The following is a 23,724-nucleotide window of genomic DNA, read 5'->3' as shown; positions in this document are numbered from 1 at the left end:
TAGGTTCTGGAGGTATGTTGCGCCACATGATGATCCAGTAGCTTGCAGAAGATAGGTATAAATAGATTTTATACCGAAATATATGTTTCAGCTATTAAAGTCCGCGGTCCATGATGCAACTGTACTCCATACATTGTAGTCAAGCTTTCTTTGGAATCCGTAAGCTATGTAATCCCATACACAAGTGTCTATAAGCTTAAAAAATTTTATAATTCCAACAAATATATATGTTATACGGGGCATTCCACGCCAAGTCGACCTCGGTTTTATCCTCGACCTCTCAGATTTGGCGCGTGATTTTTTAAAAGATTTTTCTCACTTTGAAAGATACTCAGTTTTTTCTTTTATTTTGACTCAATTTGGATTTTCTACCATTTTTGGAAACGATTTTATCGGCCCATCAAATTAGAAATTCGAAAACATTCCGAAAAATCATGTGTCTGATATCAAAATTTTTGAAGCTATTTTCGCACGATTATGGAAGTAAATAATATCTTTGTCAAAGTATTCAAGAAGTACTTCCGTTCGAGGTTACATTAACTTTTATACAAATATATGTATATAGTCTCCTCATCAGATGCATTTTCACGTTGACGAATCAAGGTTTTTGTCTAGTTTAATAGATTATCACTATACAACCGTTCGTGTAGATGTGATAATTGAGAATAATTTGAAATACGAACAAACAACATCCCACGCACATATACAGTTACTTTGCTGCAGGCCATAGCATAAGCACTTGGAAATTCTGCTCGGCTCAAAAAATCAGCTACATTCGATCTCTGGTGAAGTTTCGTTATTCTTATTGCAGGAACTGTCTGAGCATATCAAAATGAACAGAAATTCATTCAGATCGGTACATACAATTTCAAATAATTCTAAACTAGAGGCTTAAAAACCATGTAAAAAGTGATGCTTCATCAGATTAGCTTATATAGTTTCATGATCGTCTTTCTATACGTCTTTTCTTTCCACGCTTTTTCGCTCATTATATTATTCAGTGATCGCATATTTATCATCAATCCTTACTGTTATCTTATATTCAATTAATATTTATGTAATAACAGAATCTGTGTGTGAAATATCGCAACAGCTAAGCTGCGCTCTTTGTGACCGATTTTATGGTAATCATTGTGGTGCGACGGTAGGCAATTCGTATGATCGTCTATTGGCACATGTAGGAACATTTGCGCCTGCTATCACGTACGCGGCAACCAGAGTTGCATAAGTGATTGGAGAGTAGCCGGACTTCACACACTGCATCAGCATCTAGATGCGCATTTAAAATCCGGCCACCGCGCCGGCGTGAAATCGTCATCTTCGTGACTTTTCTGTCACGTTGTCACGTGTATGCAACTGTCATCTAGAAGTGTCATTCGTTTCTGGGGATTCCCGCGATTATTAGGTATTCATTAATTCGTGTGCTTCACGACGATATTCTGCAACCTTTGACAAAGTGATGCCAGCAATATTGATTCAACTTAACCTCGAAATTGTTTAATTGCGGTCCACTACTAATTGTGCACTTTTGCCAAACAGCCACAGTCTTTAAGATGGAAAAATCCAAAGAGGAAAAACCTAGTACCGCTGAAGACAAAAAGGGTAATATAAAGGTTTCGCGAATATACCACTTTCGTATCACTACATCGCCGATGTTTGACTTTGCTCTTATTTTGTGTCATTATCTTTGACAGACAGCGGGTCTGAAGATGAAACTCCAAACTCGTCGGCAGGTGCAACGGAACTCGAAGATTCAAGCGTTGGAAAGATTCGAAAATATCTGGCTCAAAAGTTGGGGCTACATGATTCTGACGATGAAACAGACAGGCAGGGTGCGCAGATGTTGACAGAACTATCGCTTGATGGAATCGCAGAATATATTAAAAGTAGTGGCTGTAAAAAGGTTATCACCATGGCCGGTGCTGGGATATCCACGTGTGGGTATATGTATTTCATTCAGAACCGTTTATTTGCTAATCGTGCATGAATCGAGACCACTCATTCTATAATAATATAGTGCAACATACTTTCACTCTGGAACATCGGTATCAACCACTTGCAGGCCAGAGTTTATTGTCGTTGCAGAGATTTTTTATTCCAGATAAAACTAAACTTCTTAAAACATTTACTTTCTTATGATTAAATGAGGAGTCAACTGGTACTTCACTGAAAGTAGTACTCAGAAGTATAAAGTAATTATAAATGATCAGATAGCAAGAGACGAGGGTATTACTCAGATTTTTTTTACAATGATTTAGAAGGAACATGCTTTGGAACAGAGTTTTTGTTGATGTTTTGAATCGTGGTAGTTCTAGATATTTCTTTGGAATTAATCTTGGTTTTGAGTAAACTGCACAATTGAAATTATAGCGGCTGGAATACCAGATTTCCGTTCACCTAAAAGCGGACTTTACCACAATCTAGAAAAGTATAATCTGCCGCATCCTCAGGCCATTTTTGAGCTGGACTTTTTCATGGAAAATCCAGAGCCATTCTTTGTTCTGGCAAAGCAGTTAATGCCAATTGGATTTAAACCTACTCCAAGTCATTACTTTATACGATTACTTTGGGAAAAAGGACTGTTGTTACGTCACTATACACAGAATATCGACACCCTAGAGCGTGTTGCTGGGATACCTGGCGACGCACTGGTCGAAGCTCATGGAACTTTTCATTCTGGTCATTGCCTGCAATGCAAGGCAGCATATGCTTTTGAATGGATGAAAGGTATATCCGATATTTAAATTATGATTCAATTCTTTCGTATCATCATGCTTACCTGATTATTTGTGGAACAAAATTTGCAGTAATCGCTTAGATTATCGCCCAGATTAATCCTAGATTTGTCTCGTCATGTAATGGCACATCGTTATTTTTTAAACAAAAAATTTCTTTCGTCCTTCATCAGGTATTGAAACTTTGAATCGGTCTTTCTAGTCCTCATTTAATGAAAGATTCAAAATCTTACAGAAAAAATCCTTGCGGATGAGATACCAAGATGCGAGAAATGCAAGGACGGCATTGTTAAGCCGGACATTGTGTTTTTTGGTGAATCGTTACCAGATAGATTCCATACGCTTATAGATAAGGATTTCAAGCAAGCAGATCTATTGATCATTATGGGATCAAGTCTAGTTGTGCAACCATTCGCCTCTCTTGTCGACATGTGAGTAGTAAAAAAATTCGTTAGCACAGATTATGTACAAGATATTCCTAAATTCAATACCACAGACGAATTTCTCAAACTAAAACATAGACAGCACTTGTTTTTGCTCTACGTATACTAAAAAAACTAAAATATGAACTGACACATGATCTTTATCATTAGGAAATTAGAAATGTGTGTGTGTTTTGTTTTTATGAATTTACACTCAATGAAAGCTTTCGTATTAGTAGACTACACAGAGTTCAAATTCGGTGACACAGTTGTTCAATGGATTTTCGGCAACTGATTCCTAAATTTCTATAAGTCGGATGGTTCTTTTATTGCTCGTATTTTATTTATTTTCACTAAATCGGTATTCATTGTCGGTGAATTTGAAATTCAAAGACACGTGAATTTTTTATCTGAACTTTTGATGCTTCCCCATTTTAAGGGTTCCTCCAAATTGCCCTCGGCTTCTCATAAATAAAGAAAAGGTTGGGATGCAGGATCGTATTATGAGATTCTTAGGTTTGAAGCAAGGGTTGATGTTCGATCCTACAGATACTAATACAGGAAGAGACGTCGCGTGGCTAGGTGAATGTGACACTGGGTGTCAACTGCTAGCTGACAAGCTTGGATGGGGAGTGAGTTATTTAATATATTATCTGCTAAAAATCCTAAATATGTCTTTCAACAAGTAATCACAAATTTGAGTATAATTTCAGTTATTACGCATATTAACTGTAAGCACTTGTTGTTTAGGAGGAGATGAAGGATCTTATTGAAAAAGAACAGAAGAACATTGAAGTTGAAAAGTCGAAGGAAGGTTGATGTTATAATCATCGATTTTTTGGTATTGAAATTTTTTCACTTGATTTATTAACTTTTACTTTCACCCTCTGTGTGAACACTGAGTCTGTTAGGGAATATTCGTTTTCTGAACATCAATTGTTATGAACAATTCTTCAAAATTTTTCAGTCTCCTAACATGTGTAGGTAACGTGATAATGTAGTTAGCACTTTGAGAAGAAGCCCTGAATTTTTTTCCCCATTTCTTAAAAAACTAAAACACTTTCAAAAATTGAACAGACAAAAGTTGTGAAAAACAAGAGTTCATGCGGAGCGTTAATGCGTCATAGGTTAACTATAGATTCAAATCTCTATCGATATGTGGTAATAGATATAAAAATTAAAAAAATAATCAACTACCGATAATATTTAGTCATAATCTTCGATGATATTCCAAATTAAATTATTGGCTATAGCCAAACTTTTAATATCATCAGGTCATTTTGTACCTTTGTTGATAATTTTTCAATCTGCATCAGAAATACGTGTCCATGATAATTGTTGACATAGATGTTAAGATCGATAAACTAAAAATTATTGAAAGGAAAGTACTATTATAACTTAAATGCAGATACGAACCTCTATTTGAGATATGTATTTATTCTTCTGTTGTATTAATCAAATGAAAAGTTTGAGAAAAAAACATTTTATTTAAAATCAACATTCGCCCGTCTTTTGATGACGTTCCATTTTTTTCAGATCTTTAATCAATGTTTGGGAATTTCGCCAATTAATGATTATACAACATTCAAATTTTCAAATATAAAAACAATAAAACTCATTTACATACATCTTCAATATGAGTGGAATTTTGCGCCTTAGCTTCGTACGAGTCGTAACACGACTTGAAGATTGAAATTATTTCTGTACATTATAAGTACTGTTATCGTTTGGTCTAAGATCACGTAATCTCATATATATCCGCAAGGATGGTTTTATTTTAATTTTCTCTTTCTTGCGTACCCTTCGAAAAGTTAGTTTTTAGTCTCAAACGAAGCCTCATGAAGCCGGAACGCGGTAGTAAAATTCTAAAAGGTGACTCTTCCAGTTTGAATTTTTCAAATACGCTAACCGAAATATCTTGAAAACTATAATAAAAGTGGGGAAGCTATTTTTGGTTTCATATTGTAGATAATCACATTTTCTATAAAAAAAAAAGGTTGAAAAGTTATTTGTATCAGCTCAGAACACAGAAAACATAAAAATTTACAAGGTAATAAGCATCTTCATTCATTTATTCAATGCACTTAACTTTAAGCGTTCGTATCGAATCCAAGATGGACATTTACGTGTATAGTAGTCTCGGCCTTAATTGTAGAAAATTTGATTATCTACAAAATGGAACCAAATACAGCTTTCCAACTTGTACAGTTTTCGAGATATTTCGGTTGGAGTGTTTGAAAAGTTCAAACCAGATGCGTCAACTTTTAGAATTTTTAGAAAAGAAAACAAAAAAGTTGAAAAGAAAACCTCCCTAATGTCCACAATACGTCACAAAACTGACGATGAGACTCATTTTCAATTTTAAAACGAACACAATGTCCGATTTCTTAATTATTTTATGCCATAGTGAAGGGTCTAACAATGACTTCTTGGGCCTCTCGTTGATGTACTTGTCCCACGCCAGTTGCGGGTGCAGCCATTGCCCGTCTGCCGGAGTATTTTAACTGAAAGATTATGCAGATTAATCGGTTATGAGTCCATCTTCAAGAGCTGAAGTTACGAGTCGCAAGTCTTGTGCGAAAATGGAAATCGATTTGGATTTACTTCTTGAATGGTCCAACAATTGATAAAAATAATGGAAGTCTGACGTACCTGCCGTCCACACAGGTTCTCGAAACGTGGTCTTACGAAACTCCACGCTCCCATATTTTGTGGTTCTTCCTGACTCCAGATAAACGCTGTTACAAATTTAACGATATTTTTATAAGTAAAGCTGTTCTAAGATACTAGAATTATTCGTAGGATTAAGTGAGAATCCGTTTTTGCGTATCTTACTTCGAGCACGCTTGAACCTTCGAACCTCTTCAAGTATTTCCAAAACCGGGAACGGACAAATACTCTCTAGTCTAACGATCGCAACGTCTTTAGCCTCGAGAATTTCTCTGTGTCTATTCAGGGCGTAGTAATGTTTACCACTGACGAGAATTACCTTCTTCACTTCATCCGGGTTGACCGTTGGGTCTCCTGGAATAGATTTTGTTCCATGTGAAATAACTGCATGTTTGAAAACCGCTTGGGGATAGATAAATGAAATGCTTGCCAATAACGTTGACAAAACTTGTCCCTGTTTCCATATCCGTCAGCGAGGAAGTTGCCGCAGAATGTCGGATTAGAATTTTTGGTGCCACTACGATAAGTGGTTTCCTAAAATTCCGCACCATCTGGAAATTAATGAAGTTTAACACTTAGAATAATTTAATTTTTACCAAAACGTATTTCCAATCGTCTTATAGTATTTATTTATGTAATCTATCGTTAAGTGTCAATTACACAGTACCTTCAGGTACTTGCCTACCTGTCTTCTGAGCAAATGAAAATACTGCGCCGGTGTCGTTGGGTTGGCTACCTGCATGTTGACATCGTCTCCGTCTGGTCTATCCTCGTGGCTATCGGTCAGCTGGAGAAATCTTTCCATTCTGCAGGAACTGTGTTCCGGTCCCGCACCATCGTAACCATGCGGCAGTAGGATGGTCAATCCACTGCTAGTCATCCATTTAACCTCGCCGCTGCTTACGAATGTGTCAATTATGATCTGGGCACCGTTGAAAAAGTCCCCGAATTGCGCCTCCCATATCGCAAGGGTCGATGGTGAAGCTATGCTTAAGCCATACTCGAAGCCGAGAACCGCTTCTTCGGATAAAATACTATTGGCTAATTCCAGCTTTCCGGTTTGGGTTTCGGTCATCGAATTCAGGGGAATGTGAATATCTACATTTCGAAAACTCGCATGTAATTTTTATCCTTGTTATTTCTCAATCGATGATGATACAAGCTCGTGCTTACCACCCGTTGACTGATCTACCAGCATAGCATGTCTGTGCGAAAACGTGCCTCGCCCAACGTCCTGGCCACTAATCCTGACGTTGTAGCCTTCGTGAAGTAAAGACCCGAAGGCCAATGCCTCGGCAGTTGCCCAGTCTATCTTCAATCCAGCAGAAACTTTATTCAATCTTGCTTCAACGTGTGACTTTAAAAGATGGGGATGAATTTCCTACGGAAACAATTCGAGTAACGGTATGAATTCAAGAAAGCGTCGATCAGGGTTGAAAATAATTTATAAAGTGTAGATTTTGGGTTTTCGGTTTCTATCAAAGTTGTAAAAAATTATTATTTCTGCTACAGCCTTGAAGATTAAAAGATGGTGGGATTTCTATAAAAATGGCTTAGGAATAATGTAGAGTTCCGATAGGATTTCTCATACGGGACCAATGCCTTGAACGCTGAATTGATCATCTTCATCCCTTTTTCACACTCCAATGTTAATGTTCAGTTTTAGCGAATCAATTTTTACCAATTCCTGGCACTGCACACTTTTGCTTGCAACGAATCTCAATAGATCTCTGTCGACTCCTGTATTCCATTTGGAAACGCTAGCTTGTGCCTGCGACATCTCGGACCACCTTCCGCCAAAATAAACCGGTTCCGGTACGTAATTGTCGACTTGCCTCAGAGAGTCTGCGAGCCTAGCTGTATACTCGGAAACGATAGACTTGGCTTCGTCAGTCGTTATAACGTCTGCCTTTATTAGTTCTTCTGCATATTTATCCGGTACTGACCTAAAATTATCCATTGACATGTAGTTTAACAGTAATTTTTTTTGTCCACATTATTGTATTCGATATTTATTTACTTGCGGGTTTGGATGATTTTGTAAATCGCGGGATTCGTGAAGGTAGGATCATCGAGTTCGTTGTGTCCCCATCTTCTGAAGCAGTTCATGTCCACGAATACATCTTTCCTAAATTTTCTTTGGTATCGACAAGCAAGTCGCGTAGCACGAACAACCATCTTTGAAGATTTACAGGTGTATCGTTAGTCAAATTTATAATATACAATCGTTTCAGATTCTGAATGAAAATTCCTATCAGTTGTCCTAACGCAATTTACCTCTGGATCATCGCCATTAACGTGCAAAACTGGAGCAGATATGCTTTTAGCTATATCGGTGCAATATCTTGAGGACCTTCCTCTGTCTGCAGGCGTTGTAAATCCAAGCTGGTTATTAACGATTAAGTGTACAGAACCACCGATTTCAAAATGCGGGGCTGCGTATAGGGCCAATGATTCTTGATTAACGCCTTGACCCGCGTACGCTGCATCGCCATGAACCTGAAAACATTATCTCTTATCAGGGAAACTCCAAAATTCAGTATCTTGAAGCGATATACGAGTATTAATAAATAGAAAAAGAGATAAACTGATCTATTGATGTATGGTGATTGAGAAAAGGAACACACGTGATCGCTTATACTACCATTTTGTACCTGCAGATTCAGTACTTTGTCGCTCCAAGCCAAATCCTCGCCATGAGAATAAGCCCCATCCCCAACTGCCTGCATAACGCCTCTGGTTTTTCCCATTGAAACAGGGTTCACAGCTTCCAAGTGGGATGGATTGTACAGCATAGTGACGTGTAGGTTTCTCTGATTGAAGGAGAGATCAACAGATGAGGTGAAGTGACTTGTCACGTCTCCAGTCGCTTTAGCATCTTCTGGAAACTCTGCAAAGCCTCGTAATTTGTGAAACAGTTTCTCTGGGGGAAACTTCAGCATTCCGGTCAAGAAATTTAATCTCCCACGATGAGGCATACACATCACGATGTGATCCAATTTTTCTGGTGCGCAGGGGAATCAAAGTCAAACATTTTACTTTCAACTATGATTATCATAAATTGTAATATTAATTACAACAGAAGCGCGTGAAGTGATAATCTAATTCCGCCATGTTGGCCAAATATTTACCAATTTTTAGTATTTTTGCTCTGTAAACTTGTGGCAAAATTAACACGCTGCTTCAACGTTGTCGTACAAAACTATCATAAATGACATGACCTGAGATAACAAAGAATATTTCGCGAGTCAGTTAATAAAGTATGGACTTGTTACCAGCTGTTGCTTGCTTGAAGAATTCGTGAAAAAATCCCATCATACTTTCGGCACCTTCTCCACCGTATCTTTTGAATGTTACAAATTTTATAGCCAAAAATTTGTCCAAAGTTTGACTCTTCAGCATTTCCGTAACTATTGCCCTCTTCGTATCCCTGTCCAACGGCTCCATGTAGATCTCTTCGAAATTTTGCGCGAACCATTCTCTTTCCTCTTCAGTCTAATTTTGAAATTGAATTGTCAGCCAGCTTTATAATTGAAAAAAATTCTCCCAATTCTCACACTCAATCTACATAATACGATATCAAAACGGAATAAATTCTAGTTTTAAGTTCGGCCCCTTACCTCTAAATAACTAAATTCAACTCCTACAGCACCAGTGTAAACGTTTTTCAGAATACTCAACGCCTCGTTTACAGACCCTTCCGTTTGTTTCGCGTTCAAAATTCCCTGAAAGGAAACTTTGTCGTCACCATTAAGGCCAAATTTATTCAGGTTCAATTCCGGCAATGGACTAGGTGTTTGCAATGATATGGGATCTATGTTTGCCTGTTTGTGACCATGTTCTCTGTAGGCTGTGACCAGTCTGTAAAAATTGCTGTATTTAGCTCGTGACGTCAGACTTTCTCTGGATACTGAAATTCCAAAAAATAAACACTCAGCAATTTTTTTTGTTGATAGCCATGATTTTTTATGTGAGAAGATCAGAATATCTTAGATCACATCCCCTATCGTAAACACTCGACTGGGGAGAATTTTTGGTAGTGTATAATGTCAAAATTAAAACTCACCTTCGTAATATTTCTTATAAGTCTTCGGTTTGTATCCATAGACGCCATGTTTACTATGATAAAAATTTGCTAAAATTCTCCGACGATTCGCACAAGGAAAGTTGATTTGATTTCTTGGTAATATTCTATCGCGAAACAAGCATGTACCCACGCGACAATACTTTCCTCCAATAATAGATACGTTTCTGTACATTTTATCGCCGAGGCATTTGCCACTTAACTAACTTGATTTGAACACTCCTTTATGTAATAAGAAGATATTTCCATTCGAGTTCTGATAATCTCTGCTTGTTTTTCAATCTTATTTTATCGTCCTATCCTTTATTTAGCCTGCAACTGACGCCAAATGCCTTATCAAATTATACGCGTGAACCCGAATAGCGCTTATCTGTTTACTCGCCGAGAGATGGATCTCAATAGTCTTGCAGACTAACGGAACGGTGCGAAAGAGCACGAAGCAATATCTTTTTTAACTTTAATTTTTATTTCAAACATGTCGCCCGTTTGTAGCCAATTCAAGCTTCAGACTGGACTTACTTACTCCAACTATCGTTGGGAAACGCCTAACTCTGCAGTGTACACAACAAGTTAATTGAATTTCACATATATAAGTCGCGGAAACAGAACATTAAGCGCAACGTATTCAAATTTCACGTCAAACTGCACAGTTGTTTGCTTGCCGCCGTATATCACAGGTGTTACTTCAATTTGCATCGAGCATATGTCGCACGACTATGCTAGCTGACATCAAGCTTATGAGTGTCCAAACTTACGATTTAAGTTGCACGGTTGCGTATACTCAGCGAGATTAATTCAGTGTCTGAAAGCTGAAATTTATCGTCTGATCGGACAGTATAAATAGCTGCATGTCCTACGACGGAATCAGCTTCGCTGAGTGTACGTGTGTGTAAGACCTCTAGCGCTTCATCGCGTAAAGTGTTACACTGAGTGCTTTTCAGGTCAACATGATTGATCAACTCTCGCATCACGCGCGTACTTTTGTACGATGCTACAGTATAGTCCATACAAAAAGTACCGGTCATTGTCAAAATAAAGAAAGAAGAACTTTTCGTGAAGGGTTCGTTTAATTACGTAACAGGTTCCTTAAAAGTACAATTTCGAAAGAAGGAAGAAGAAGGTTCGCGGATTACTTCCGAAATGTCATTTGATGTGTCACATTCATTCTATAAAAGTCATGATAAACTTTGTAATTGTTTGTGTTACAAATAAAAACAAAATATATGTAGAATAAGCGCAGGCTTGATTTACACTTTATAGGTATTCATGATTCGTGAAAAGCTAAGAACCATCCTCGCTGGATAAATTTCTTCGTTGTCTTACAGTATAACGGAAGTTATGATGAGATTATTTAGAGTTGAGATTCTTACTTGAGTTATTACGATAGATTAGCACAAAGTTGTTGGACCAATAAAGAGTTAAGGGATTCGACTTAAATATTAACGTAGATTCTTAAATCTCAGGGTTGGCAGATCCGATCAACTCTTTGCCTCTGTATTTGAACTTGTGCGTAATGATGTTGAATGGCGTGCCTCCCAGTGAAACTGGACACGAAGTGTCAGGCCTGACAAAAAAGCAAACCGTGTAGAGAGCCATTTCCAGTTCCGGTGAAGTCCCGATGAACATACTCGTAACTGGCTTGTCCAAGCCGTTTAGTTTCGTGTGAAACTTCACTATCGAAGCTTTCTGCAATGGACATATAAAATTTAATGGCTTCTCTCATGTGTGGTTGGTACAAGTCCAAAAGATTCACCCACCGAAGACGATGAGTGAATTAAATTAATGAAAACTTACGTCTCCAAGGTCCACCTTCTTGATGTAGCCCAAGTAATTAGCACGGTTAGCAACTTCCTCAGCGTTGTAGTAAATCCAGTTGTGTAACCCGATCAATTCGGTACCTAGTTTCGATTCTGATAAGAAGACATGCTCGAAACCGGAGCTTCCAATCTTACCCTCTCCACGAGAGTAAAGATTAAACCACAATCTTCGCAAGGTATCTTTGTACTCGTAGTAGTCCTTGCGAACGAATCCCTTGTCTGCTAGAAATCGCATCGCAGCCGACATTACGTTTGTACTCAAAAATGTGTCCACCAATAAACTTTCTTCGGCTCGTTCTGCCGGGCTCACGTATTCATTCGTACGAACATCGTGTTCGTAATTGTTGTAGAGAGCGAGGACCTTTTGGATCGTAGGGATTTGTAAAGCCTCGGACTTGACGCTCAGCAACCTAATTGAACCACGTTAAGGTCATTAATATGATTCAGAACCAGAACCCCTAAGCTAACAAACAGATCTACCAAAAGTAATGATTGCAAATCGTATTTTATTTACAGAAGGATATTAAAAATTTTATTTACGGTTGCGGTGCCTCGTCGGCGAGATTGTTGCCAGTCGTCCGTTTCTGGAGATTCAGTGTGATGTATCTGTTGGCATTGTTCACATCCTTAATGAATAACGATTCGGCCAACTTGATCAGATCTTCGTCAGTCACTGTGTTTCCCTTGCTGTACGTTGGATTGCTCGAGAATGTTGTGGCAGCCACAGCACCACCTACGGCTCCGGCAGCAATTGCTCCACCGGTTGAAGGTCCAGTTCGTCCCGGCTGCTGAGCACCTTGATGTCCTGGTTGTCCGTAAGGCTGAATCGGAATTTGAGATGGTCGAGATTGGCCTGTGACATAATTAAAAAATAAGTGAATGAATACGTCATGTCAGGGATTAACTTAGTGTAAATCTACGAAACAAACACGTTTTTTAATTGGTACCTGGTGTAGTGCTACCACCCTGACCAGGGTATGAGTTTTGTCCACCTTGCGGTGAACCAGGTCTTGAAGATGTCGGGGAACCGGGTTTGCTATTTGTGGCTGCAATATCCGCCCAACTTTTACCACCTGTAGGTGTGTTACCTCCGGATGTGGACGTAGGTGAGCCAGGTCTGCTTTGAGGGTTGGACCCAGGGTTAGACGTTGGTGAACCTGTTCTGCTACCGGGGTTCAAGCTGCCAATGTTCAATGTGGAAACCTGCGGCTTTCCGTCGGTGGAGCTTCCCTGAGGTCCGCGAACAGTGGTTGTTGTCGGTTTCAGAGTACTACTGGTTTGTCCTGGCTGACTGGCAGGACCAGTTCCGGTTGGCGAACCTGGACGACTTCCAGGCAACTGCTGTCCTGTTTGTGGTTGACCACCAGCGGGTTTTCCCGTTGTAGTACCAGGTCTACTTCCGGAGTCTGCAATCGATACAGCCATGCGATGTTTATCAAACTTTTTAAAAGATTCGTCAAAGCTTTTGCTCAGTGACCTTGATACGAACAATTAATATTTGCACTGGTCTAACATCCTCAACCATTCAATTAAGTGGTTTCGCGATGGTATTCACTCTCAACAGAAATGTTGAGGATTCGCATCAAACTTGTTTCTCTTACTCGGAGCTGGTTGTTGTGCTGATCCTTGATTCGGCAGTTGTGACCCAGGCTTTCCGGGTTCACCAGCTCCCGTTAATCCTACTGCCCAGTCTCTGTAGCCTTGTCCTCCCTGACCTCCGATTCCTGGTTTATTTGGTTTTGACACTGGTATATCGAGGCCAACCTCAGTTCCGGGGTTTGGTTTGCTCGGTCGTGCATTGTTCCTGATATTGGTTCCGGTGCTACCAACGCCAATTGCGAGTCCTGGATCTGCTGCACCTAATACGGCATTCTTTGGATTTGTCGGAGTGCGTTGACTAGTGGTTGGCGGAGCGATGGTAGTGGTTGTTGTCGTGGTTGTAGCTTCATCCTTCTTACTGGACTTCCAAAACTTCCAACCAGCGTCGACGTCCCCTGAAACGCACAATTCAATCATTTAGGGAGGTCTACCAAGGAAATGAAAACTTTTGAATTGCATTTGGATTTTGGATGGATTTTTAAGACTGCTTTTAATCCATTTTGCTTGGAGCACTATTTTCCAAATATTTTCTGAACCCAGGTCAGGCCGAATCTGAACAATTTTTTGTATTTACAATGTTTTGTTCAGATGATAACAAGTTGATACGGTTTATTGTCAAACTTACGTAACTGTTGATACTTCTTATTTGTCTATACATTATACATATAATGTTACGTAGCGTTAATGACTTTCTTGCAGAATAAACCTGTGCTACATGTGTTATGAATTAATGATTATAGAAGCTCTTGTTATGAGAACGAACAGTGAAACAAACATTTCTCAGAAACATTAACGCTTACGTCAAAACGGTGCAAACTTTTTGAACAGGTTAACACGTCAAGTATTAAACTTGAAACGAGATGGTATAAATTCGTTGGAAAGTCAATATTTTAATGAATAATCATGCTGTGACTGATACGATTCGAACGGTACATTTCAAACTCTTTTTATGCATTTTATTCATCTTTATTTTTACATCAAATATTTTTTGTTCCTTATTGTAGCGATGAATCATGCAAGGCATTAGTTTGGGTTGGCATCGTTTCATTCGTTGTATTTCGTCGTCTTAATAGATTCATCCTGTTTCTCAGTAACTGACTACGTAATCGTTGTGAACGAATTCTGGGAATATAATAATCTATAAGATTATACCAAAGGTCTCAATAATAAGATAAGCGATCGAAGAAATGGAGCAGCATGGTTGAAAGGTCAAGTTGGTTTATCTAAATAAAGTGATCATCAGCACTATTGCAGTTATAATAATTAGCCAGGCGCAAAGTATCACAACACGTGACACAATCCGTGATACTGCAATCAGACTTAAGAGTGGATTCGTCAAATGTGATTTTTTTCCATTCAATTCAGATTGCTCGCATAATGAAGTAATAAAATGCGGTTTACCGAATGTAAACCAGACATCTTTCAAATATTGATGATTGAATAACAATGATTCTATTTACAAAAGTTACACACAGACATTTCCCCTCGTTTCTTTTATCAAACCACGAATTATGGGTCCACTTCAAATTGCGTACCTTCAAAGTACGTACGTCGTATTTTTTCTTACTATTAGCCTTGTGCAAAGAAGTATATTCGCAGAAAATATCACGGTCATGGATATTCCAAGGCTCTTGAAGATGGCGTGTAATGGTTGAATATTATCGTAGAGATTCGGGTCATTGATAAAATTTTCTCATGATCTACATGATGTATGTAAATATGTGCATGAAATTCGACTGTTCTATGTTGTCATTTTGATTCATCTGGTTGTTATTCCGAACAACAAAACCGGTGTCATATACGGTATTATAGTCGGTGAGAAATCGCAACCTCTGACTATTTATAGAAGTGACAAAATAACCATTGCCAGACATACCATATTATTATAAACATGGAATATTCGCAAAAGAAGATCCCAATTCTCGGTAAGCATTATAAATTGACATCAATATACGATTTTGTCATTAATTTTGCCCGTACGGAGAAATCGATTGTAGAAAAAGGGGATTTCGAGTACCTAACTCATTATACAAGTAAAAGTATTTGTGCAAATGTCATTCCCTCGAGGGATTACTGTGTAGCCTCGAATACTTTTTAAATAAACGAAGGACGCCAAGTATCTTCTTTCGACGTTCAACAATTCCAATTTCAAATCCGAAGACTTTATGCAAACATGGGAAAGTCATCTGACCGAGGCTTACCGTTTCAACTGTCACTTATACTGTTGGCAGCAAATTCAATAAAAAGCCAATGGAAACAAAAAATTGTCATCGTAATTACCAGGAAAAATATGAGAAAATTAAACAGTGTGACTAAATTTTGATTAAATCAATCGATGGTCGGATTTTAGTCTCTTAAAAAATTTAACGATTCACTTACCCACGAGAAGACCGACCGCCAGCAGTGCAAACAAAGCTGCCCTGGCTTTCATGTTTGCGCTGATCTCGACTGTAGTTTTGACTCACGTCTCTGGTTTACCTTAGATTATATCAACGCCGTTCCTACCGCACGAATAAGTATTCAAGAAAAATATATACGGAGAGCAATGGCTCTGCGCGTGCGACTTGAAGCACACTAAAGTCTGTTTGATGACGATCTTATAGCCACGAGCAAATACGCTTTCTCTTGTCCTCAGTTTGCCATTGGTTGATAGAGTAATCGACTTATTAACGAGCAAGATTACTGACGTTCGTTCGAAATTATCTTGTACCTAGTATAAAGGAATTAAAGTCACGGTAGTGATTGGTTGATCAGCTTTGCGAACGATCCTGATTGGCTTATGGAGAGTCCAGAAGACGTGGCACTGACATTGCGAATCTTAAACGTCAAAGTTCGCCCAAGTTTATCCTCCTTGATAAGAAATATCTTGAATCGAAAAATGAGGAAAACTCTTTTCAGTCCTCGGAATTGTATTTAGAATTCAATTTTTGCATAATGTTGTGTTGTAATAATTAGCATTTATTTTGCAAAACTTACAATTCTATTTACATTCGTATAATTCAATGTGCATGCGACAAGTATTCGCTTAACACCTCTCTTACTTCATGGTGCAGGTCAACCCTGGCATTCTCGAATTTGAAGAAACCATTACGCTACCATTCATGGGTGGCACAGGTACACAAATAACGGAACCGAAGTTGAGCGTCGAAAATTATGCGTGTTCAGTAGTTTACCCTGAATATTTTTTTGGACGAAGTTGAAGTTGGTAACGTTATCGTTACAAAACATTGGAGAAAAAATCACTATTTTCTTAATTCTGCAATGATTTTTAAGGAACTAAATCGTCACGATAACGTTACTGACTTCAACATGATCTTCTCGGCTTGTTGATACCATATGTTATATACACATATCACTAAGAATTATTAACGTAAATGCATTCAAATGCGTATAATATATTTGGAAAATCTGTACTTCTTGATAATCGTGTTTATAATTCGCTAATGGAGGGTTTAGATTTTCGTCGTTCAATAATTTTTCATCTTTCTTTGACCTCATTTTTATGACTTTACGACTTTGCCACTGACTCAGGGTTTTGCAACAATTATTGATAATTGTATCTCTGCGATAATAACATACTGTCCCGGATTATAACCGCATTTTGACTTTACGATTTGGAGTTTGCACCTTAGCCCAATAATAAATACATTAATCGGTATTTCTGCGCGTCTAAGTGAAACGCAGTAGTTATTAACGTCATTGAAATTTCCCACTTTTCCCTATTTACCGATTATAACGTGACTTTTCTTTATTTTCCGAAGAAAAAGATGCTAGATATCTAAGTAAAATATACAATTATTTTTCATTCAAATGAAACCATCTTTAAAGAATCAAGGCGATTAGTGTACGTTAATTTCATGACTTAATTATAACGTAACCTGACCTTGTCTATCGCCATCCATTACACAATTACTATAATCTATCTTAATCTATTACTCGTTACTTGATACGAGCGGTCAATCACCCTTTGAGTCACGTGCACATCCGACGATGAATTTTTTGTATTCACTAGCAACTCGATACGAAAGTATAGTTCTCAGTGCTAGAAGATTATAGAAATTGGTACCGAGTCGTGTAAATTGTAAAATGATGTGAAATCACGTGGTAATTTTATATCAATCGTCTCTTGAGGTTTCAAGTTATTCGAAGTTGCGTGAAATCGTGGTAAGTCATGCGGATGAACACTTGGATCAACAGATCGTACGTATCATCAGTCGGTAAAGTGGATAACTCCTCGGTTGGATACATGAAAAAGTAAATGTAAAAATCCCAACGCCATTGTGAAAAATCAGAGTCATCAATCGATGCGCAATACTTTTAAAAATCTATTTGCTATCATATTTTTACTTCGAGTTTGATTATTGGTAACTGAAAGCACTCGAAAGTAACGAATCAAGTTTATAATCGCGCCAAGGTATCTTCGGTCAATCCTTTTGTTTCGATATTTTCGATTTTACTTCCTCCTAGTATCGCACAGATCGGGTGACTAGATCCGAGCTAAAAGATTACGAAGAATGGCTAGTAATCATTTTTTTAACCGAACTCTTCTCTCCGTATCAATTAACGAAGAGCACTTATTTCATGGCATTCTCGCATAAAAAGTTTCTTCCGTTTTCATTTTGCACTCATGAAATCACGTCAGGATTATCGGAAAGTAGACGATAGCCCAGACGACGAGTAACACTATCAGGAGCAGCATTGTCCTGGAGCGAAAGGTGTCCCAGCCGACCAAGAGTTGTCTGGATCTTCTCTGTGTCTCCACCGATGAGGATGACTAGAAAATAAGTTCGACTATATGAGTCACAAGCATAACGGTGTTACAGTCAGTATTTCACGGAGGAATTCTATATTCTTTTTTGCCGTTAACATACAGGAAGCAAACGTTTTGTTCAACCGGTTACGTAGGCTGAAGCAAAGTACATGGATAACAAAATTTTCCCGTGGTATATAACTATACCTACCTTGTACGATGTCCCCAACTATACATCAATTGTAACCCCGTTAATTAAAGCCAACGATAGTGACAGTACGTCATACATATATTGGACATTCAACCCACGTCGTGGATATAAGTATGTAGAAAGTAGGCAGGATGAAGTTGTAACGCTGCAGCTTTTCATCGTAACCAACAGCCAAGTGAACGTCATGGACCGAATTACGCTAACAACTTTACCAAAATTTTTACTCACAATGCAAGAAATTTTGATTGCAAAAACGATAGATTTTATTGGTTTTTAAACAGCTTCTATAAAAGTTGCGTATCGAAATCGTGATCTGTAAAATGATTCTGTATAAATCATCATATGCTCCGAACACGTAGAATGGAAATTTCGAATAGCCTCGGTACCTAATAGTTGGTAAAGTCTCGTCCCAAGGCTGCAAATCTGCTCGACGTTTTTTGCGCCGGTAAATGAAAAAGCTAAATCTCTCGGGGTTAAGAATAAACGTCGGAAATAGTCGGTGAAAGTACAACCGTGAATAACATCGCGTTCATTCCAATTCAATGTCGCTCAGAAATGAAAGATCAGCCGTCGGAAGAAAACGATCCTTAGAAATCATCTCGCGTGTGTGCAGAGAGAGAAAAAGAAAGGGAGAAAAAGAGAGATTACCGATGCATCCATCCCATCGGCGGCCAGGTGCTCGGAGCTAGAAATCGGATGCATTTGGACGCTGGCCCCTCGCTTTTCGACGCTACTCTCCCTTCGCTTCGTCGACCTGGTTGTCGCTTGCTCGACTTCTTCCTGCAGCAGCGTTGAACCAGCCCTCTTCGAAGGTCCGGGTTCGTCGTCGTCGACTTGGCCGTGATAGTCTCGTCTTGGGAGAGGGTTGTGCGTCGTTCGTGTTCCTGGAGCCCTCCTCGCGGTCTGGCCAACACCAACTTCCGCTTCGGGTTCTGCAGGGCTTGCAGCAGGGCCTCCACCGCCCCCTAAAACATCCCACTTCATTCAGTTCTTAACCCTTCGTTAACACGGTGCATGTGATTGTAGATGGAGGTGTTTACAGATCGTGAGAGACTTGAAAGAGGTAAAGAAAACCAAGTTATTATTTTTAGTGGAAGCGAAAGAGGCTCTTGGAGAAACTTTAGAGTGACATGGTCCGATGTTGTCTATATTGTGGAACTGCATTCAGTGAAACTTGCTGTATTTCATTATTCAAAATTGAATTCGTCTGGCCCCGAAACTACGTTACTTCGGTTTAATTCTTTGACTCATAGCTTTCTTTACGACGAGTGCGACATACACGAAAACGAACTTACCGACCGCTTTGGTATTCTCAGAATCAGTACATGTGCGAGATACAGCTAGATGTCCCAGTTACTGGACACAATAATTTCTTTTTGTGCTTACGACACTTCAAAGATTTGCAAATTAAAAAATTTCGGTTTCAAGATTTTTCCAGTGAACTTGGATCATTCTTGTATTCAATGGGAATTATACATCATCGATAACGACCTCGTTACTAAAATTCACATCAATCAATTGTCGCCGAGGAAAATGTTTTAGTATGAATATAATAATCATGAGACCGCTTTCTCGATATCTTCTACCAAACCCTAATTGTAAGTATGAAGTGAAACTTCGATCATAATTTCTGGTATCTTGGTACCAAGTATAGTGTAAAAAAAATGTGAAAAAAATAAGAAGACAATTTATTACAGTAACAGAGTTAAACATGACGTTGCAATTAAGACATCCGTGTATCAAATATCTAACTTTTCACTGTATCCCACGCTAGACGCTTGCATTAGGAAAACTTACTTCAACCACAAGACCAAGGCAAAGGTAAACCGCGATTGCAACTGGGAACAGGATTTGGGACTTACCTCTTGCGTCAGTTCGACGTTTGATAATTCTGCTTTGATGTCCAGTACTTCAGGCCTGCGATAGAGGAAATATTTTCGCCGCGGTTTATCAAACTCCAACCGTTTCACCAGCAGTTCGCGTCGTGTCTGCCGAGTATCGGCGGCAGCCGTGCTCGTTGTCGATATCTCCTTTGGTCGGGGCATGCAGAACGGAGTTGGGATACGGAGTGTCGTTTCACTGGAATATCACTGTACTGCAGGCAGATGGAATCAAGCGAGCCAAGCGATCATTTGATCAAGTATTTCGGTCGAGCATCGCGTCTCTTGATTCTTCAGAGCCGATCTAATATCATTCGCGAATTTTATTCTCCTTATGATGTAACACCAGCTACAGGCCTTCGATAAGTCGAGCTGGGCATTGGTTCTTGGGTTTCGAGTGAACGCAAGTGTCGCGATTAAATCGACCAGACCGAAGTGTAGAGTTGCAGTTCTGCATGCAGTCGCCTTGTTAGGTCTACCATAAGAGGAGTGGAATTGTTTTCGAGAAGTGATATACCCCGTGGGCACAATTATAAAGCTTATCGTCAAAGTTATCGGCTCATCATCGTTTACTCCCGTACTTCAAAACTTGTTTATTCGATTGTAGGACCGAATGTCGAGATAGCTAGTCCAAATAAAATTCTTGGACTTTGAATGAGTATAACACTTGGTGTGAATGAACGTATACTTTTTCCACAATACTTATTTACTAGCAGCTTTTCTTGGCTAGAAATATCTGGAGATTTTTCAAAATCGTACTATCATGCTACGTAATATTCCAGTTTGTTTAATCGCAACGCCGCAACGCGTTTCAAGTCCTGAGCTGTTGCTTAACTCGGTTTATCGAGGACAACAGGTGTTTCGTAACGATTATTCCAGGCTATGCACATACACATCGCTATCGAATTATACTTGCAGATTCATAGATTGATAGGATTCCTTACCGTTCCCCATAATTCGAGCACATTGGTACGCGCGTTTGCCGATTATAATATACTTTTGTTTAATTTTAATGCGTTGATGTGATGCAATATTCGAAACGAGTACTTAATAAACTACTGAAAAAAGAACCACGTCGTCGTCGAGATTTCATTTCGAAGCAGTTAGTTAAAAGACATGGCAAAATTGTTTTTACATACGAAACCCGTAGCAAATTTTACTATCTATTAACCGTTACATCATCTAGTCGTGAATTATTCGTCAGGGTCACACAGCAAAGGCGGTATTCTTAATTCTCCAATATGTTCGGAACCTCTATTTAAATATATCTGATGACCGCGTAACGATTCCCACAATCCTATTGCCCCAGAGCATTGCGCTAGTTGATCGCTGATACTAATTGTCATCAGTATTTTCGAAACAGGATGAAAAACACCGTGGAAGCCGGTGATCCAAATTCAGGAATCTCGTCGCGGATCGTTCGCTAAAGAATGCGGATTGCATAAGTACGCCGAATTAACGGTACAACACGATGCACTCATCCACTGTTGTGCATCACACCGAATTCTATACTTGCAGGGAAAAATGAAATTCGCAATCGGTAAATCGGTGATATAATATACTTTCGTCTCATCTACAGCTAAGGGGGACATCGTAACTTATAATCGCTGTGTAAAATTATAAGACGATCTGTAGCTTGGTTGGTCGATAAGATAAGATGGATGTCGTTAACCCTTTCGCCGTTAACCATTGATGCGGTTGCCCCAATTTTTATTAATGACTATTGTTTCCAGTCAGTGCTATTCGCCTTTACATCTTTATAGCATTCTTATTTTTTTTTTTTTTTTTTTTTTTATATTCTCATACTCTCATCATCGGAGGGACGTAAAATGGCCGAACTATTCGCGTGCTTATCGCGTTGGTTCTATTTTTTATCTTTAATTTGCTAATATAGTTATAGTTGGCTTTTCTGTTATATCTCTTGTCGGCTGTTGTAATCGTTCATCTATATATTCAGCTACTGCACTACAATATTTTCTAGATAGGAAATTACTAATGGGTTATAAGTATAATATCTTGTCGTAAGGTTGTTGGATTTCGAAGTTTGTATGTATGAACAATGCAGTGATCCATCTTCCCGTTTAATTGATCTCTCGATATTATCGGTACAATGGAGTTTATAAAAATTAACGTTACATAGCAATATTCTTCTGTAAACTGATGCGTGTGTAGAAAATACAAAAAATTTTATAATGCCGAGTTTATCGTTTTTGAAATTCTGTATTACATCTTTTTTTAGCCATTTCAAAAACGAAAACATCGTGTTCATCAAAATATGCGATTTCAGTCAAGATTCACACGTGATCGTAAGTAAGATGACTGCACGCAGTTCTTCAATTAAAGGTTAAACTGCCGTTTTTTCGTCAGCGGAAAGCGAAATTTTTAATCGGATAATCAACGGCGAATATTCGACTAATCGTCGCAAAAGACTGCAACGATTGCACAGAATTCCTTGACGCTTCTTACCTCTTATCTTTTGCTTCTCACAGAGTCCTGGCTCTTTCAAGATGCGACGAGATTTCGCTTCAACATTTCGATTGGCCGCAGATGCGGAAGCGAAACGTCATTTGCACTTTTTCCTGGTTTTCCTTGTATAATAATACTCTTTAATACTGCTTGAAATTAATCTGACAAACTTGAACGACTCTTTCACTATTTGGTTTATTCTACCAATTCTATACGTACGTACGCAAAAATTGACAGTTTTAAAATATATACATCGCGAATACGTTGACTGGCCTTTGTTTTTCTTCATATGCTTCGTACTTTATAAATTATAGGCTGCGTACACTCTCTATGGATGTGGATTCACAATCAGTTTGAAAACTCCGATCGACCAATTATAATATTAGACAACTCGACCAAAACCTGATCAATTCACTCGATGACGACTCAGCAAGGCTTCAATTGACAGTTTCAGATTTCGCTCGATGATGGAAACAATCGACCATCTGTACTTTCCATGGTAATTAGATCGTTCTTGATCGGTTTATTCTATGTAGGTATAACATTATGTATGTACAAGGTATATTATGTATATTATTACTATACGACTTCTCTTCTCTTAGCAATATCTCGAATTATACTTATTATGAGGCGTATTTACAGTTATTACTTAAATTCATAATTTTCATTTATATTACAAATGATGAAACGCATTAGTTATTTACAATTATATGAAAAGTATATAAATTATTTATTCACTGATTATATCCATGCGCATATATATATATTTATATTTATAAATATGTATATCTGTGTATTAATTACTAGTATATGCATACAGGTGATGTAAAACTATTTACACTGTATAATTGATCTATATCACGTGTAATTGTGCCAGACTTTTTATTTATTTAGCGCGCGACTGAAAATTGTCGCACAAAAATATCTCTGATCATTGAAATTGGCTGGTTTTATTGATATTAGAGCCGACCATCGTTTTTTTTTTTTGCGATTCGGTAGCCATTTGGAGTTTTACAATTTATTAAAATTATATACGGGTTGTTTTACTAAACAGTAAACATTATCAAATACCGATTTCACCCTAAATTTT

The 23,724-nt window shown here is 38.4% G+C and overlaps 4 protein-coding genes across 9 annotated transcripts; 1 reads left to right on the top strand and 3 right to left on the bottom strand.

Annotated features, from left to right (window-relative positions):
- Positions 1–1,274: 1,274 nt before the first annotated feature.
- On the top strand, positions 1,275–4,184 carry LOC124405836 (NAD-dependent protein deacetylase sirtuin-2). 3 transcript variants are annotated; one of them, XM_046881070.1, is made up of 7 exons: positions 1,275–1,405; positions 1,546–1,602; positions 1,695–1,937; positions 2,371–2,727; positions 2,971–3,166; positions 3,597–3,789; positions 3,908–4,184. In XM_046881070.1, the coding sequence occupies exons 1-7, from the start codon at positions 1,351–1,353 to the stop codon at positions 3,974–3,976; spliced, it is 1,170 nt and encodes a 389-aa protein (XP_046737026.1). In that variant the 5' UTR covers positions 1,275–1,350; the 3' UTR covers positions 3,977–4,184. The 3 variants fall into 3 exon arrangements, with proteins under 3 accessions (XP_046737026.1, XP_046737027.1, XP_046737028.1); XM_046881071.1 differs by having other exon boundaries at positions 1,286–1,602; positions 3,908–4,182; XM_046881072.1 differs by lacking the exon at positions 1,275–1,405 and having other exon boundaries at positions 1,543–1,613; positions 3,908–4,182.
- Positions 4,185–4,318: 134 nt separating this feature from the next.
- On the bottom strand, positions 4,319–10,639 carry LOC124405831 (probable 2-oxoglutarate dehydrogenase E1 component DHKTD1, mitochondrial). Of its 4 annotated transcripts, XM_046881059.1 has the most exons (14): positions 10,435–10,639; positions 9,894–10,229; positions 9,448–9,737; positions 9,103–9,322; positions 8,482–8,831; positions 8,105–8,326; positions 7,848–8,005; positions 7,509–7,773; positions 7,001–7,208; positions 6,513–6,925; positions 6,258–6,378; positions 5,993–6,181; positions 5,810–5,895; positions 4,319–5,661 (listed from the first exon to the last, which is right to left on the bottom strand). In XM_046881059.1, the coding sequence occupies exons 2-14, from the start codon at positions 10,084–10,086 to the stop codon at positions 5,554–5,556; spliced, it is 2,823 nt and encodes a 940-aa protein (XP_046737015.1). In that variant the 5' UTR covers positions 10,087–10,229; positions 10,435–10,639; the 3' UTR covers positions 4,319–5,553. The 4 variants fall into 4 exon arrangements, 3 of the variants coding, with proteins under 3 accessions (XP_046737015.1, XP_046737017.1, XP_046737016.1); XM_046881061.1 differs by lacking the exon at positions 10,435–10,639 and having other exon boundaries at positions 9,448–9,688; positions 9,894–10,009; XM_046881060.1 differs by lacking the exon at positions 10,435–10,639 and having other exon boundaries at positions 5,523–5,661; positions 6,147–6,181; positions 9,894–10,422.
- Positions 10,640–10,959: 320 nt separating this feature from the next.
- On the bottom strand, positions 10,960–15,911 carry LOC124405833 (endoribonuclease CG2145-like). The gene is made up of 6 exons (XM_046881062.1): positions 15,707–15,911; positions 13,330–13,722; positions 12,676–13,134; positions 12,269–12,581; positions 11,706–12,138; positions 10,960–11,597 (listed from the first exon to the last, which is right to left on the bottom strand). The coding sequence occupies exons 1-6, from the start codon at positions 15,756–15,758 to the stop codon at positions 11,364–11,366; spliced, it is 1,884 nt and encodes a 627-aa protein (XP_046737018.1). The 5' UTR covers positions 15,759–15,911; the 3' UTR covers positions 10,960–11,363.
- Positions 15,912–17,794: 1,883 nt separating this feature from the next.
- Positions 17,795–20,586, bottom strand: LOC124405479. The gene is made up of 3 exons (XM_046880396.1): positions 20,151–20,586; positions 18,937–19,266; positions 17,795–18,101 (listed from the first exon to the last, which is right to left on the bottom strand). The coding sequence occupies exons 1-3, from the start codon at positions 20,331–20,333 to the stop codon at positions 17,961–17,963; spliced, it is 654 nt and encodes a 217-aa protein (XP_046736352.1). The 5' UTR covers positions 20,334–20,586; the 3' UTR covers positions 17,795–17,960.
- Between the last annotated feature and the right edge of the window lie 3,138 nt (positions 20,587–23,724).

Source organism: Diprion similis, chromosome 4 (assembly GCF_021155765.1).
Source record: "Diprion similis isolate iyDipSimi1 chromosome 4, iyDipSimi1.1, whole genome shotgun sequence".
NCBI lineage: Eukaryota > Metazoa > Arthropoda > Insecta > Hymenoptera > Diprionidae > Diprion > Diprion similis.
The sequence above is the reverse complement of the archived record's forward strand: the minus strand, read 5'-3'. Positions and strand labels throughout refer to the sequence as shown.